Raw genomic sequence first — 15,628 nt, 5'->3', positions numbered from 1 at the left:
ATGCATGTTTTTGATGAAGTGCAATTCAGCCATTTTCATAGTACAGTTGAATTTAGTTTTTTATCATGCATACTTATCTTTTTGTCTATCATTGACTGTTTATAAATGTTGATTGTAGCAAGTATTTGATCAAACATTATTTCTAACTCCATACCAAACATTAGAGATTGAGTAACTCGAATATTCAGATAACTTAAAGTTTTCCACGATATCGCTGACTTCAAACATAATGAAGTTCAAATGACATTATTTATCGAAAAAGTGCTAACTTGAAACTGAAAGTTTATCAATTAAGCTATTTATATGATAAACATTCAAAAGGCAAACAAAATGTCCAGAGAAATATTATTATGGTTAACACTTTCAGTAATATATATATGATCTGATGTACATCCATATTTCAGGTAAGATTTATGAAACAAGTCAAAGAATTTTTCATTTAGCAAGCCACTGCTAAGCTACATATGAAAATTGTGACAAGCTTCATAAATCTCATCCTAGGTTACAATGTACGTATAAACAGCAAGAATGCAACATAAATCAACAGTTACTCAAAAAGTTTTCAATCTTGAAACTGATAAACCAGACTGAATCCAACAAGATCCCAAGTTCCTGTGATCATCAGGACAACATAAGGTGAGGATGGAGGGTCCTGACAAACCTGATATTTTGGCCTGGGCTTCACTTATGTCCCCACTAGGGGTATCTGTTGGTCCAGAGGAGAAAAACCCCTTTGCCTCAAGCTCTCCCGGCGACATCAGGGCATATTCGTCAGTAAGCAGCTGGACTGTTTAGAAAATAGGGGAGACAACCCATCACAAGGGAGGTAACAATACAAAACCTATTACCATCATGCACTGAAGTTGGGCAGCAGTCTGTCAGACTTACCGACAAAATATCTGTTTGTTCTTAACTAATTTACTTAAAGTTAAATGAAATACTTGTGCGATCCTAAATGAACAAAATACCAGTTTGATCCAAGCAAATTTTAAAGAAATTGTGAATTAGTAGGTATGACCTTTATAACCCTTACAAATCAATGCGACTTAAGTTTAAACAACATCTGATTTAATCTCATTGAATTTCTATGAGATTGTAAAAATTACCTGTGTGACCTTGCTTGTATTTTATGAACTAAATCAAAATACCACATAACACTCACTAGGTTACTCATCAAATCAGGCCACATAGCCCTTGATTGATTACACATTCACAGGACTTATAAGCCTTGCTAATTTACATTCATTGATCTAACCTTAGATACATATATAAACTGTACCAGTACTTCCTGTAAAATCATATTCTTATAGTATTTTTTAAGAAAGAAAAAACCTGCTTGCTCAAAACATCACTGTCTCTTGACTAGCAGGCAGTGTTTCATAGTAAATATGTACATATCATACTATCACTTGTAAAATAGCACAGATTTTATTATCTTTCAACACTCTTGTCTTAAGACGGAACTTTTACTATGAGTTACCGAACAGTACAAACATGGTCAGGAGAGGTAGGAGTTGTCGTGCAAGGGAGTATGACCCTTTGGGACCAATCTGTGGCAAAAAGTTATAACAATCATGCAATATCTTTAAAAAAGCATGCAAACATATTGTCTTCTCAATAAGCAGGTGAAATCCGGTCTTGTTTCATATTAAAAAAATGTATTTAGTAGATATTGTTTGAACCTGCCAGCTTTTACCTGTACTCCTAGACCAAATGTGAATTGTATTTTCAACCATATTTCTGACACTTCAATAATAATCTGTTTAACTGATATGGATATATAGTTAACAGAAAAGCGTGATACTATACATTAGGAACTCAATCATCTGTCGTGTACTAGTTCTGTTTTCGTTTAACCACTCTTTCCATTTTTTGTACATATGTATTCCATCTGGTACATAAACCTATGGCAGCCTTCATATCTAACTGGTCTATAAACTCACAATATCTGCCCTGCCCATCCTGTATGCTGTCTACCTATGGGATCCTCTACATCACCTCCCTAGCCCGTCCCCTACACCTGGCTTTCACTCAGGACATCATCTGTTTCACCTTCATACAGAATTCCCAATTTTAGGTCAATCATCTCCCGAGCCCCTCCCCTTTTTCATGTAACCCACCAATGAGAGACTCTGTATCAAAGAAGATGATGTGGGCGTCTGGATTCCGGGTGTTGGTCCTCACACCCTGTATGTACATAGGGTAAGACTGGGGTTTGACAAGGTCACATCGGGCCCCTTGTGCCTGTTGTTGTTGAACCATCTGCTGCTGTAGTTTCTGTTGAGCCAGGTTTTTGAAAGTCAAAAGATTACGGCGTTTGATGGCCTGGGCTAAGGTAAGGTTGGGATTAATGAGTTGGTCTGTGGGAGCAGCGTGCTCATCACAGTTATTGAGGATTTCTTCTGCTGTGAGGCCATGGACTACTCGGTCTAGGTGTCCTGCAGGAGAAAAAGGTCAGTTTTAAAAGTTCAGTCAAATATGTTTACATTGTTTACATACATTGCTACGTTATTATTTCCCCTAATTTGCTAACTAAAGGATGCATCACATCCAGCTTGAGTGATATCTAATGATTATCTCCTACTCAGATATTAAGATTTGTCCTAAATATTCTAGTTTCATAAATCCCACCTGACATGGAATTCATTTAAGATTTTCCATTCACAATGCATCTTAAACTTGTAAAACAGATTTTCAACATATTTTGGTAAAACAGTATTAGATATGCATATCTCTTCCTATATTGAAGAGATATGCATATCTAATACTGTTTTGCTGTAAGAGATAAGGTACTGATCCAGACATATACCTGTTTCCATCTGCCAAACATACACCGTGCCATCAGAACAGCTCACCACCATGAAATCATCCAGAGGGCGCCACTTTATGGTTTGTACGGGAAATAGGTGGCGACCAGCTAGCATGATACACTTTCTCTCCTTTAGACTCAGGAGAGTTACTGAATGGTCACTTGCCACGGAGCATATAGATGATAAAATTCTTGTCTGAAAGTATGAAATGGTAAGAATATATTAAGAAGTTTATTATAAATTCACATACAATGTAATAATACAGTCAGACTGAGGAATTATTTCAAAAGTTTTGCTTTTAAAAATCATAAGTTTATTTCACAGTGAATACCTACAATATTTAAGTAAATCATTTTCAGTTTTCAAATTTCTAGGTATGATATATAGATGACTTACATTGCAGGTACAAGGTGGAACAATAAGCTGATTTATCTCCCCTCCGTGCACCGTAAAAGTGTGTAGTTTTAATCCGGAGTACATGTCCCACAGCATCACAGAGAAATCTGCTCCACCAGAGAGTAGGTGGTTGGGTTCATATCGAGAACTGTCGTTAAACGGGTACAATAGGCATGTCACTCGGCCGTCATGGCCTCTCAGAATACGAACGGTGATGTCTGAAATCAAAACAAAGCATACATTTTCAGACAGAAATACCAGACAAAGGTGAACAAGTAGTAACAATGTTAAGACACATTATGGCAGATTTCCTGTGGCCTGAATTAACATCATTTGTATCTTATGTTAAGAAATTGAAATGTAGAGGTACTAGTAAGGATAAACAACAATGGATATCTTCAGATGGTCATTAAGCATGACAATGTTGTACAATTGATAACTGTTACAGTCAGATTACCTTGATAACACTTATCCATAAAACTGAATTCACAGAAGTTAACTGATCTTCAATCACATTTTCACCAAAAATTATTTATTCCTGACTTTCCCCCCAGAAAACAAATATTAAATACAGATTCACAAAGCTCACAAATATTATTGGACAATGTCATTTGCAATGTTATGTCGCCCTGACAACACAGTATCTCTTGCCAGTTGATAATTGGTCATTATCATTTCTATTGGATCAAAGAATATACCTGTTACGTCGTTATGACTACGTGTTGAAATTGTCCTTTAAATGTTGTACAATGTCACAATAGCACATCGAGCGTGTAAATAAAAGGATTTAAAAAGTCAATCACATACAACGTCTCCACAATGAATTCTTTTCAATATCTATCACCCGGAACAGGTGTGTTCCTTCACAATGGACCTTTAAATTTCAAACAATCACCCAGCTTGTGATCAGTCATTGAAGTAATAATGATACCACTCACCATCTTTATCAATCTTAAAGTCGAGAAGCTGGGTGATGATACTCTGGGTGGCTGGTGCTATGACGATGCTACCATCCTCCCTGCCACATGCAACCTTGCCTTGTGACGGGATGTAGATTGTTGATGTGATATGGAGTGGTCTCCCTTCCTCGTCACACTGAAAGTTCAAAATCAGGTAGAATGTGCAATCATTTCTATTAACATTATTTTATTATATACAACTAAAGAAAAACTACAAAATCTAACAGGCATATAATTTATATATTCAATATGTAATAATGTAACTACGTATGACAGCAAAACATCACGTTTTGAGCAATCTATTGTGTTAGTAACAGCTAGTAACTGATAGATGTTACTGTTGACAACTTACCAGTCCATCAATGATACCAGAGGGAGGCTGGTAAAGACTATCCCACACTTCCTGTAGTGTTGTGCTGCATCGCGGGGGCAAGGCTGGACAAAGGTCAACAATGTCGAAAAGTTATAATACATATTTAATCAAACAAAGAATTCTAACAAAATAATTATCATTAATAATATGAAAATCCTTAACCCTTGTTATGGCAGGGTTTATCTTTTAAAGAAACATGTGTCTTTAATGGGAATGAGACCAGAGAAGAAAAAGAATAACTAGTGCAATAATTATATTAAATCAATTTACAAAGAGCAAAATAGACACTGAAGCCCAGTATATATGTAGGTCATAGATAGTGATATTTCAATTTAAAACTAGAAACTTGTGTTTGTGAACAAAAACATATGTCTCCTCTAATTAGACAATAGACCAACTTCGGTATAAAAAATTAAAAAGGGCCATATCTCTTTATATAGTGGGGCACGAGACCCGAATTTATCTCTTTATATAGTGGGGCAAGAGACCCTAAATTTAGAATGCGACACTCCTACTTCACAAGATACATAACTATAGCAAGTTTGGTCAACGTAGGTGAAATAACATGAAAGTTATGCCTTGGACAAACTTCGGTATTGAAAATAAACAAAGGGCCATAACTCTATATATAGTGGGGCACAAGACCCGATTTTAGTGCGAGAGATTCCAACTTCCCAAGATACATAACTACAGCAAGTTTGGTCAATGTAGGTGAAATAACATGGAAGTTATGCCGTGGACAAACTTCGGTAATAAAAATAAACAAAGGGCCATAACTCTATATATAGTGGGGCACGAGACCCAATTTCAGTGCGAGATATTCCAACTTCCAAAGATTAATAAATATGTCAAGTTTGGTCAACGTAGGTGAAATAACATGGAACTTATGCTCCAGACAAACTTCGGTATTAAAAATAACAAAGGGCCATAACTCTACATATAGTGAGGCACGAGACCTAATTCTAGTGCACTGCACACCTTCTTTGGGTGATGCAGGTATACTTCAAGTTTGATCAAGATATCTTTAATGGTTTGAAATTTACGGGCCGGACAATAAGTTAATGAAAATGTTGCCCTTTGACCTTGAGGTGAAGATCACAGTGACCTACTTCCAGTGCACTGCACACCTTCTGTGGATGATGTAGGCATACCTCAAGTTTCATCAAGATATCTTTAACGGTTTAAAATTGATGGCCCGGACAAGTTGAGATAAGAAGAACCAGAACTAATACAATATGTCTCCCTTCATTCGAAGGGGAGACATAACGATCAGCTGACATTATGGATAACTTTACCTGGAAGGCGGTCAAAACTCTCCTGTCTGACCAAAGTCATTTGTCGTTCAGTCACTGTAGGTAGTGTCCATGCAACTAGCTGACCTTCCGAGTCGCCACGGATCAGGATCTGAGTGGGATTCTCCTCGTGACCTTGGTGAAAGGTCATGACTGGCGCACAGGCCATAGACTGTCACAAACAAAAAGACATAAACCATAAATTTACATGATGTCAAAGTCTACCTATTTATCTTCCCAACATCTAGAAATGTCAATATTCTAACTTACAATTAGTCAAAAGGATTTTAAATTCCCTGGGATTATATCAAATAGATAGTTTTAGGTCTAGAACACTTAACAGCTATTCAAGCCCCAGTGATGATATAATATAATCCCTCTACGGATATTGACATATCCCATGTTTGACATATCCCATGTTTGTCATATCCCTTGTTTGACATATCCCATGTTTGACATATCCCATGTTCGACATATCCCTTGTTTGACATATCCCTTGTTTTGACATATACCTTGTTTGACATATCCCATGTTTGACATATCCCATGTTTGACATATCCCTTGTTTGACATATCCCTTGTTTGACATATCCCATGTTTGACATATCCCTTGTTTGACATATCCCTTGTTTGACATATCCCATGTTTAAATGTGTTTTGAAATAGAAATTTAGTTAGATATTTAAATACATTTTGTAATAAACGCATGTAATAATCAATTGGACATCTATTTCTCTAGGCGTATAAAAAGATATCTGATCAATTTAAATACATATGTTCTGCAATATGTATGAAATTAAGAGTGTTTTCAGAATTATAATACATTGTAAGTATGAGGTAGTAGGTAGGAGAAGGTTACCAGCTCTGAGTACATGTCGAGTATGTAGTAGGCGTGAGGGGCTGATGGCTGATGACTCTGGCGATGGTAGTCAGGACTTTCTGGTGTGGCACTGTAAACAACGTCAAACCAACACTGTACATCTTAAGTGGCTGGTTTGTGGAAACAGTCAAATCAAACTGAGACTCCTTGGTGGAGACTGGTCTCCCAGATGTCTGCCTGGATTAGCAGATTGTTTTAATAGTGACTAGATTACCAAGGTTTAATTGAACATCTGGGACATCAAACTATGAACTGAAGTTATATTTTTGTAAATTACATATCTATTTGTTTAGTTCTATTACGGCACAATTCTTGTCTAAGGGGTGGAGGCTACCAAAGCTTGAAGCTATCTATACAATCTCAATGCCTTAGTGAGATATCGGGTCTTGTTTCAGTGATTTCATTTAAACCAAACCTTTTTTTTTTAATAAGAAAAGGAATGAATATTCATTTAAAATAACATTTATAGCACTGTAAACATATATATGGATAGATCTTTACAACTATCAATTTCAATACAGTTCAAATATCTTTTACAGATTTTTCCATGCTTTTATATTTCAGATTGGTAACAATTTTTGTTAATAAAGTATAGTTAATGATTTTTTTTCCAATCTAGTGAATTCAAAATTGTAGCTTATGAAGAAATAAGAAAGCAATGTTGATAAAGCATATATTTACAACAATACAAGCCAGGGAGAAATCAAAGGCAGTAATGCTACTTAAAGTCAGGCAAAAATCAACAGAGAAATGGAAGCAAATTTTAGTGAGAAATATATACCACACACTTAGCAATGCAGTGATTCTTTACCAATAAACATTAAATGTCCCCTCATATATGTCAATGAAAAATATTTTAACGAACCCAAATTCCATTTATGTACTGATAGTTCTTAAAATCATACAAATTCTAAAATAAAGCTACAGTAGAAATATTTGAAACTTCACAAATATTGCTGTCGGTAATATAAAGGGAAATAACTCTTTTAGTATGACAGACGATTTTAAAGCCTCATTTCTTTTCTTTATTTTAAACGATGTGACCATAGAAGCTGTAGAATTTACGAAAACTTTTGTTGAGTAAACATTTGCTAATGTATCTCTGTTTTATTTACTAGCTTGTCAACTAGGTCGTAAAGGTATCACATACCTACAATAATATCCATACTATATGGCATTATATACAAAGTCGTGGAAATAATTCAATTGTGATGTCATTGTGAGATTGCTAGATGACTTTACAGTGAAGGCTAGTATGTGTAGTTTAGTTAACATCAGGCAGTTTGTTCAAACCAATCACAAATCACACAGCTATAGTGCCAAAGGCCAAAATATAACTTGAGTATGTGGTATCACGTTTCCACAAATGATACAAATCTGATTAACTAAAAGCTGTACTCAATAATAGAATGTATTGTATTTGGTATTGTGTTTCCAGTGTGATTATTCAATAATAGAACTTGACCTATTTTGTATCTTGGTTCTAATGTGATTATTACAAATGATCGGAGTCTGGTGAGCTTAATGCTGTAGCCAATAATAACAATATGAACTTGAAGACTGTAACATAAAATGTGTTTCTATTGCAAATGCTGTACATCTGTTGTAACAAAATATCAATTAAGCAAGGCAAATATAGCAAGGGCTACATACAGTACTTCAATTCATACAATTTTGGATCTGGTAAAAATCATTATCGTGATTAACATCTACATTGGGAGTACATGATTGTATTATTTATCTTTTATTCAATCATTCTATTTTTTTTTTAATTTCATATTAGATATTTCTTTGAAGCATGGATAAGAAAATAAAACAATGTTAACATGTATTAGAATTAGACATATACAGCTTGTATATAAAGTCAAATCGTTTGATGCATAACAGATCTTACATCTGTGCAGAATTCAGGCAGCAATATCACAGCTTATACATATATAAAGGAAAAGATTCAGCAAACTTAGAAACATATCCTATACTTTTAGGAATATTTTGCAAATGCTGTTAGTACGTTTAATTCAACATCATTCAAACAAGCGCTGATCTGACCTAGTCTTAAGGCAGTGGGTACTTACTTCATGTGGGTATTGATTTGTGTTACATCACAACTGTAAATTTACATGAAAAGAAACGTAAACTGAATTACAATAATTTGAAGAAGGATGCCTGTTCAATCTGCAGGTGAGAAGAATTACATGACTTTCAGATAACTTTCTTTGTCAAGTCATTCTTAAGCCAAAATATACAGCATAAAATATGTCTGCATCTTCCAGCGTTACCAATTCTTTTATCGACCAAGCATGTCAGCTTTTCACCCAAAAATATATATGACCATTTATAAATTATGTTCAAGAGATATTTTCAAATGATTTTTATTGAATAAAATGGCTGATCAAAAGGATAACTTATTCAAATACGACAAGGCAGTGGTTGTAAAGCATTATGTGACCCTGATTACCTCCCCTTTTTCTAGTTTTCCTGGACCTTGACTTTGCTATGGGGATGAAGTTATAGAACAATCATATAATGTGCCACACTGTCCTACAGGTGATCACTAGAAATATAGAGGATATCAAACTATTTCCATTACAAAGTTATTAAATCTTAATTAAACAAGCTCATATTTTTTTTAAAAAGACAGTAAAATGAGACTGACTTTGAATCCTGCTTACCAAGATTTAATCAATTTATACAAATATTGGATAGATTGAGGCACAATTCATTATAGACTTATATTCCCAACAAACAATGACACTATTTAAACAGAGGGATGTGTGTCATTCCTCAAATTGCCTCTGGTAGCAATTAATAAATTAAAGATTTTCCCCCCTTTATGACAGCTTGATCAAAAGCTTCTCCATTTCCGGAAAGAAAATGGCAAAAACTAAATAATTACATATAGTTTTCACAATGCGAAGTTGTAAAATACCTACTTTTTGATAGATCAAGACATACTTTTTGATAGATCAAGCCATATTTCTAACTACCAGAAATATAAATGAAAAATAAACCAAAATTAAAAAGCAACCAGGAACAAAGAAAAAAAAATCAATAAAGAGTATCAGAAGATATTAACATGATCTACAAGAAATAATGAAGATGTTACTGAGTTTGTAGCTTAAGATTGAATATACACTACATACCAGGATCCCTGTACCACTGCCAAAATAATTAATTATACATCCAAAACTAACTAGAGCTGTCGCCAGGATGGCTGACTAATACCCCCGCTTCCGCTAAGTTATGTTTATTTGAGAGTTATACTTCAAAGTATTTAGCAGGATGAATAATATTTTTGTTAAAGGGGCATAACTCCATCCAAAAGGGTCGAAATCCCAAATTAAAATGCCGATGCACAACTACAAAAGATACGGATCATTCATGCAAAGTTTCAATGAAATCCACCTGTTAGTTAAGGAGGAGTTTTCCGGACAAGTTACTGCGGACTACAGACAGACATCAAGACAGGGGGATTCCAGTATAACCCCCCCCCCCCCCTAACTTCGTTGTGGGGGTATAATAATAATAATTTTAGGGAATTTCTATAACTTTGATAAATCATTTTTGAAAAGAAAAGTATACCTTGCGGGACTTAAATAAAAACATAATGAAAACACAAATGGAGATGAAATAAACAAAAAAAAATAAAAAAAGTTCTTGATGCAAAAACACAGCGTTTGCTAAAGAAGGATTGGAACCCGGACTTCAAATTCTTATACTGTCGGACCAACTGTCGGACCAACTGTGCTACAGTTCTATCTTAAGCGAGATTAAGGGGAGGTCACTGCATATACTAAAAACAATGGTGCAGTGGGACAGGGACCCTTAAAGCATTATATTTGCATGTTGAGTTGGAGTTACCCCCTTTAAGTTTCATAACTCTGGTCCATATCACATTGTGATACCAATTATAAATAAATCAAACAAATGCATCGTACCATTCAAAAGAGGAACAGTAGAGGTTTCCTGGGAAATGCATTTCAGCGAAACACAATGGAACCATTTTGGAGGGAAAACCATCTCATCGTAACACAATAAAATGTCTAAACAACACAAACATTAATGTCTGGATTATAGATAGCAAAGTCTAAGTTTCTTAATTCGACAAGATATTTTTCAATGAAATAATCATTTATTGAATTCACTTCAAATATGAGTAGTCCATATTTATTAATTTCAAAATGATGTGCATTTTCAAGATTTCCCTTATAATGCAAAGCACATTTTAGTGAACATAGTGAAATCAGAATATTTTCATTTGACTAAAAGCATAAGTCTGATGATTTTTTTTTGATTTTTTTTTGATTTTTATAATTTTCTAATAATTTTTTAATTTTAAAGTGAAAATTGGTTGTATAATCAAATCAATACATTTCACAGGGGTTCCAAATGACTACTACAGAAAAGTTAAAATCAAATGCTTTTAAATACATGTTTATTAATGACATTCCAGAAATCAAAGTTTAAGGTTTGAAAATAAATAAAATTAAACTGAGTGACTAATTTAACTAAACTGAAGAAGGATTTGACACTTAGTCCTTTTGAATAATTAAGTTAAAATGACTGTGCAGCAACGACAACAATGACACATGCAGGTATTTGTTAATGACAGCCACTGTATTTCCCTTTACCTGGGTATCACCTTGCCCCTCAGAAGGCTTGTAAAGGAAAAACAGCCAAAATTATCTACTGTTTTTTTTCTCTCTCTAAATACATTTGTATCTTTGAATTTACAATGTTCTTTGTTTATACATGTAATTAATAAAAAGAATACAATTTTGGTCCATCAGTTATTGCTTCATGTACATATATATACATGTATTGTGTATATTAGCCCATACAAGTTGATAGAGTAAGATGAAAGGTCTAGAAAACACTAGTTTGATCTGGTTAATAATATAAATTGATATTCATGAAAGCTTCAAAAACATTCATGGCTTGATGAAATTACATGAGAGTGATTTACTTTTTTGCTAGAAAGAATACAATTATACAATTACATAATTCATTCTTTGAGTTCCAATATGTTCTTGCATTAGTAAAAGATTGTTGCTAATGAAAAGTTAAAGCAGAAAAAACCCTCAGTGTCTAGAATAAAATACTGCTTTGATCAGAAGTAAGAATCTTTCACAGACTCATAATGAGAGTTTTTTCTCTGCATGTCCAAAATCTTTTCCTAGCCTCAATAATTAGCCATAATAGATAGCTAGCTTAAATAAAGTAAAAAATGGATAGAATTATTTAAAAGATCAGCAAACCAAAGTCGGCAAGGAGTAAATTTCTCTCTTCATCACTATATTACATGTCCTTCCTCTATCGTTTGTGGAAAGGAAATTACATGATTGACTGACTAACATATATTCAATGTGCCCATATTTAGAAGGTGTGTGACCATGACAACAACTACAAAAATTAAATCAACATTTTTCTACAAATTTAACTGAAAATTGTTTGAAATTTTGGGATAAATGTTGTACAATTTAGTAATTCGAAAATAATAGTGGGTAAAGAAAATTAATGATTGATATAAATTAAGAAACAAATTATTAATCCCTTTTATTTACACAAACAATGTCAACTTATACTCCCTCTTGAACTCATTCACCCCTGAAGACACACTTTAACTATTCTACTTCATATGTTGGAGTAGTTCATTATGAAATTTTAGGGGTAAATGAGTTAAGGTCGAATTATTTGGTTCATAATAATATTCTAACTGTAATTTTTCAAGATTTTTTTTATATTCTAGAATGTATTTTTTTCTCACGTCTGTGTGTGTAAGGTGGAGATCTTGAGTGTAAGAAAGCAGTGACGTAGGGGTGCAAGAAATGGCTTCATTTGTGACACATTTCATGACTATGTGACGTCATGTTTTCAGGCAGAAGTCATCATAAAAATGATTCAAGTTTGATTCAAACTTCCCAAACTTTCTGTAGGGCTGCAGGGAGAACACACTAACTGTACAATAGGGTTTGTTCTCATTTAGATATGTTATATTAATCAATTATACAATGGAAGGGGAGCTGGACAGCAGTGACAGCCTATTTAAGTCCTCTCTTTAGCTTTCTTAGCATTTACCATGATACTCTACAACCTACCAGTAAACATTGGAAATATCAAAAGAATTCAAAAGACTGCTAAAACAAGAAGTTTTGTTTGTGTACCAGTTATGAGAAAATAGTTTATTTAGATGTGGATAATGTTGTGGCAGTAAGCTATACAATGTAAGCTTATCTAAGGTGATTTATTAAATTTTGTCGAAGGAAATTACAAATTTCCAGACTATTTTAGTGAGGAAAGTTTTGTCAAAAGAATTTAGAGTGGATGTATTTTAACAAGAGTTTATATTGTTATGTTTTTGTATTAGGAAGTTGGCCCGTTTCAGGGCTGATAGTACACTAAGTTAGACCTATTAAGTATTTATCACAGGATGTTAGACTGATGACTTTATCAGTGTGTATGATGGCTCTATGGTGAGTGGCACCATTACTATGTAAGTAAGGCGGAGTATTTAATTCCTGGAGTTTCGTTGGTTCTGTGACTTTTATTACTGACGTTCTAATGGTTATATGGTGGGTGACATGCTAGTTCTATGGCAGATAAACTAATTTCTGGAGTTTTGATGGTTCTATGAATCTTTAACAGAAAACAATCAGCATGCAAAAAAACACACACATTTACAGAAACGATACTCAGAGCTTCTTGATACAAGACTTATTCAGTATTATTACCCATGGTTATAACATGATCCAGAACGGGGAAGTTTAACATAGTGATTAGTTATGGAGATAGTGTACCTTGGTAGGTAAATTGTACAGGTATGTATACTTACTCTGTAGGTAATTTGTACATGTATTTATATACAGGTATGGTAACTTACTTGGTAGGTAATTTGTACAGGTATTTATATACAGGTATGGTCACTTACAAGTACTTGGTAGGTAATTTGTACAGGTATAGTAACTTACTTGGTAGGTAATTTGTACAGGTATCCCTTGCCCTCATTACTCCATACAATGACCTTGTCCACGCTAACGAAGTCACCACCTGACCACCTCTCCCCACACCTGTTCGACTCGGAACATAAATTGGTGAAGTCTCCAGCGTCATATATCTGGAAAAACATCAAACAAAGTGTCTTTATGTCCAATTTCGATTTATATCTCATAAATTAAATTTAAAATACTAACAAAATCTTGTTCATGCAAATTCTGCTGTCAGTTTTCTAGAAAATCTATTTCTGTGTCATGTTCTCTGGTTTTCATTTCCTCTAGATCTGTGGTTTTCATTTTATCTGTTTATGGATTACAAGAGTATTTCAAACTTTATTTAAATTTTTACATTATTGTGTGAAGTTTTAGTACATATTGGTATACAGCATTGCTGATTAATGCCACTGTTTACATATTTGTTACACTGCAAATGAAGATGTAAGGAAGTTTATTGGTAAATCACTCACCTATGATTATCTATATTGTAATCAAAGAGGCATTTAATATAAACACCTGACCCTAAACATTACAGTGTAATTAGCTCAGGGCAATAACTCAAACTGGACCTGCATATGTATATTGTCTGATGACAACAATTTCACTTCAAAAACGATCAATTTCATAGTCATAATTCGTGTGTTTATTAGCTATATGCTGATACATACACAGTTGTTCTAAGTGTAGGTGTTAACATAACTTGTGAAAACTGAACGCAAATAATGAAAAAATTACACATATCTGAAATATAATAGTTGTAGTAAACTTGACTAGTACACGACATCACATTGACTTATAGAATTCCCTGGTGTATCAATAATACTGTTTATTGGGAGTTAAGGATCCCTGTAACACTGCTGGCACACTTAATTTAAGGATCCCAGTTCCACCGCTAGCACACTTAATTTAAGGATCCCAGTCCCACCGCTAGCACACTTAATTTAAGGATCCCTCTCCCACCGCTGGCATACTTAATTGAAGGATCCCAGTCCAACCGCTGGCACACTGAATTTATAGATTCCTCTCCCATCGCTAGCACACTTAATTTAAGGATCCGTCTCCCACCGCTGGCACACTTAATTAAATGACCCCTGTCCTACCGCTGACACACTTTATTTCTTGTATACAACTTCAGGGCAACTGGGCCAGGATACTTCCACTGACCAGGTGGCTTTGCTGGTTAGAGAAACATCAAACTGATCTGAGGGCCAGGATACTTCCATTGACCTGGTGGCTTTGCTGGTTAGAGAAACACCAAACTGATCTGAGGGCCAGGATACTTCCATTGACAAGGTGGCTTTGCTGGTTAGAGAAACATCAACCTGATCTGAGGGCCAGGATACTTCCATTGACAAGGTGGCTTTGCTGGTTAGAGAAACACCAAACTGATCTGAGGGCCAGGATACTTCCATTGACAAGGTGGCTTTGCTGGTTAGAGAAACATCAACCTGATCTGAGGGCCAGGATACTTCCATTGACAAGGTGGCTTTGCTGGTTAGAGAAACATCAACCTGATCTGAGGGCCAGGATACTTCCATTGACCTGGTGGCTTTGCTGGTTAGAGAAACACCAAACTGATCTGAGGGCCAGGATACTTCCATTGACAAGGTGGCTTTGCTGGTTAGAGAAACACCAAACTGATCTGAGGGCCAGGATACTTCCACTGACCAGGTGGCTTTGCTGGTTAGAGAAACATCAACCTGATCTGAGGGCCAGGATACTTCCACTGACCAGGTGGCTTTGCTGGTTAGAGAAACATCAAAATGATCTGAGGGCCAGGATACTTCCACTGACCAGGTGGCCTTGCTGGTTAGAGAAACATCAAACTGATCTGAGGGCCAGGATACTTCCACTGACCAGGTGGCTTTGCTGGTTAGAGAAACATCAACCTGATCTGAGGGCCAGGATACTTCCATTGACAAGGTGGCTT

At 35.0% G+C, this 15,628-nt stretch overlaps 1 protein-coding gene across 4 annotated transcripts in view; it reads right to left on the bottom strand.

The window, feature by feature from the left end:
* Positions 1-15,628, bottom strand: part of LOC110443381 (WD repeat-containing protein 7-like) — a 46,506-nt gene that overhangs the window by 17,963 nt on the left and 12,915 nt on the right. For 2 of the 4 annotated variants that reach the window (XR_002462107.1, XM_021487560.1), the window contains exons 8-17: positions 13,678-13,823; positions 8,785-8,817; positions 6,689-6,779; positions 5,834-6,002; positions 4,518-4,600; positions 4,145-4,301; positions 3,207-3,424; positions 2,810-3,005; positions 2,121-2,438; positions 662-787 (exon numbers count right to left, since the gene is read on the bottom strand). Coding sequence is in view for 3 of the 4 variants with exons in the window: in XM_021487560.1 (XP_021343235.1) it covers positions 662-787; positions 2,121-2,438; positions 2,810-3,005; positions 3,207-3,424; positions 4,145-4,301; positions 4,518-4,600; positions 5,834-6,002; positions 6,689-6,779; positions 8,785-8,817; positions 13,678-13,823 (1,537 nt within the window). In the remaining variant the exon portion in view is untranslated. Of the gene's footprint in view, positions 1-661; positions 788-2,120; positions 2,439-2,809; positions 3,006-3,206; positions 3,425-4,144; positions 4,302-4,517; positions 4,601-5,833; positions 6,003-6,688; positions 6,780-8,784; positions 8,818-11,340; positions 11,368-13,677; positions 13,824-15,628 lie in introns of all 4 variants that reach the window. The other 2 variants (XM_021487561.1, XM_021487562.1) reach the window with 2 other exon arrangements.

This window comes from Mizuhopecten yessoensis, unplaced genomic scaffold, assembly GCF_002113885.1.
Source record: "Mizuhopecten yessoensis strain PY_sf001 unplaced genomic scaffold, ASM211388v2 scaffold716343, whole genome shotgun sequence".
Lineage (NCBI taxonomy): Eukaryota > Metazoa > Mollusca > Bivalvia > Pectinida > Pectinidae > Mizuhopecten > Mizuhopecten yessoensis.
The sequence above is the reverse complement of the archived record's forward strand: the minus strand, read 5'-3'. Positions and strand labels throughout refer to the sequence as shown.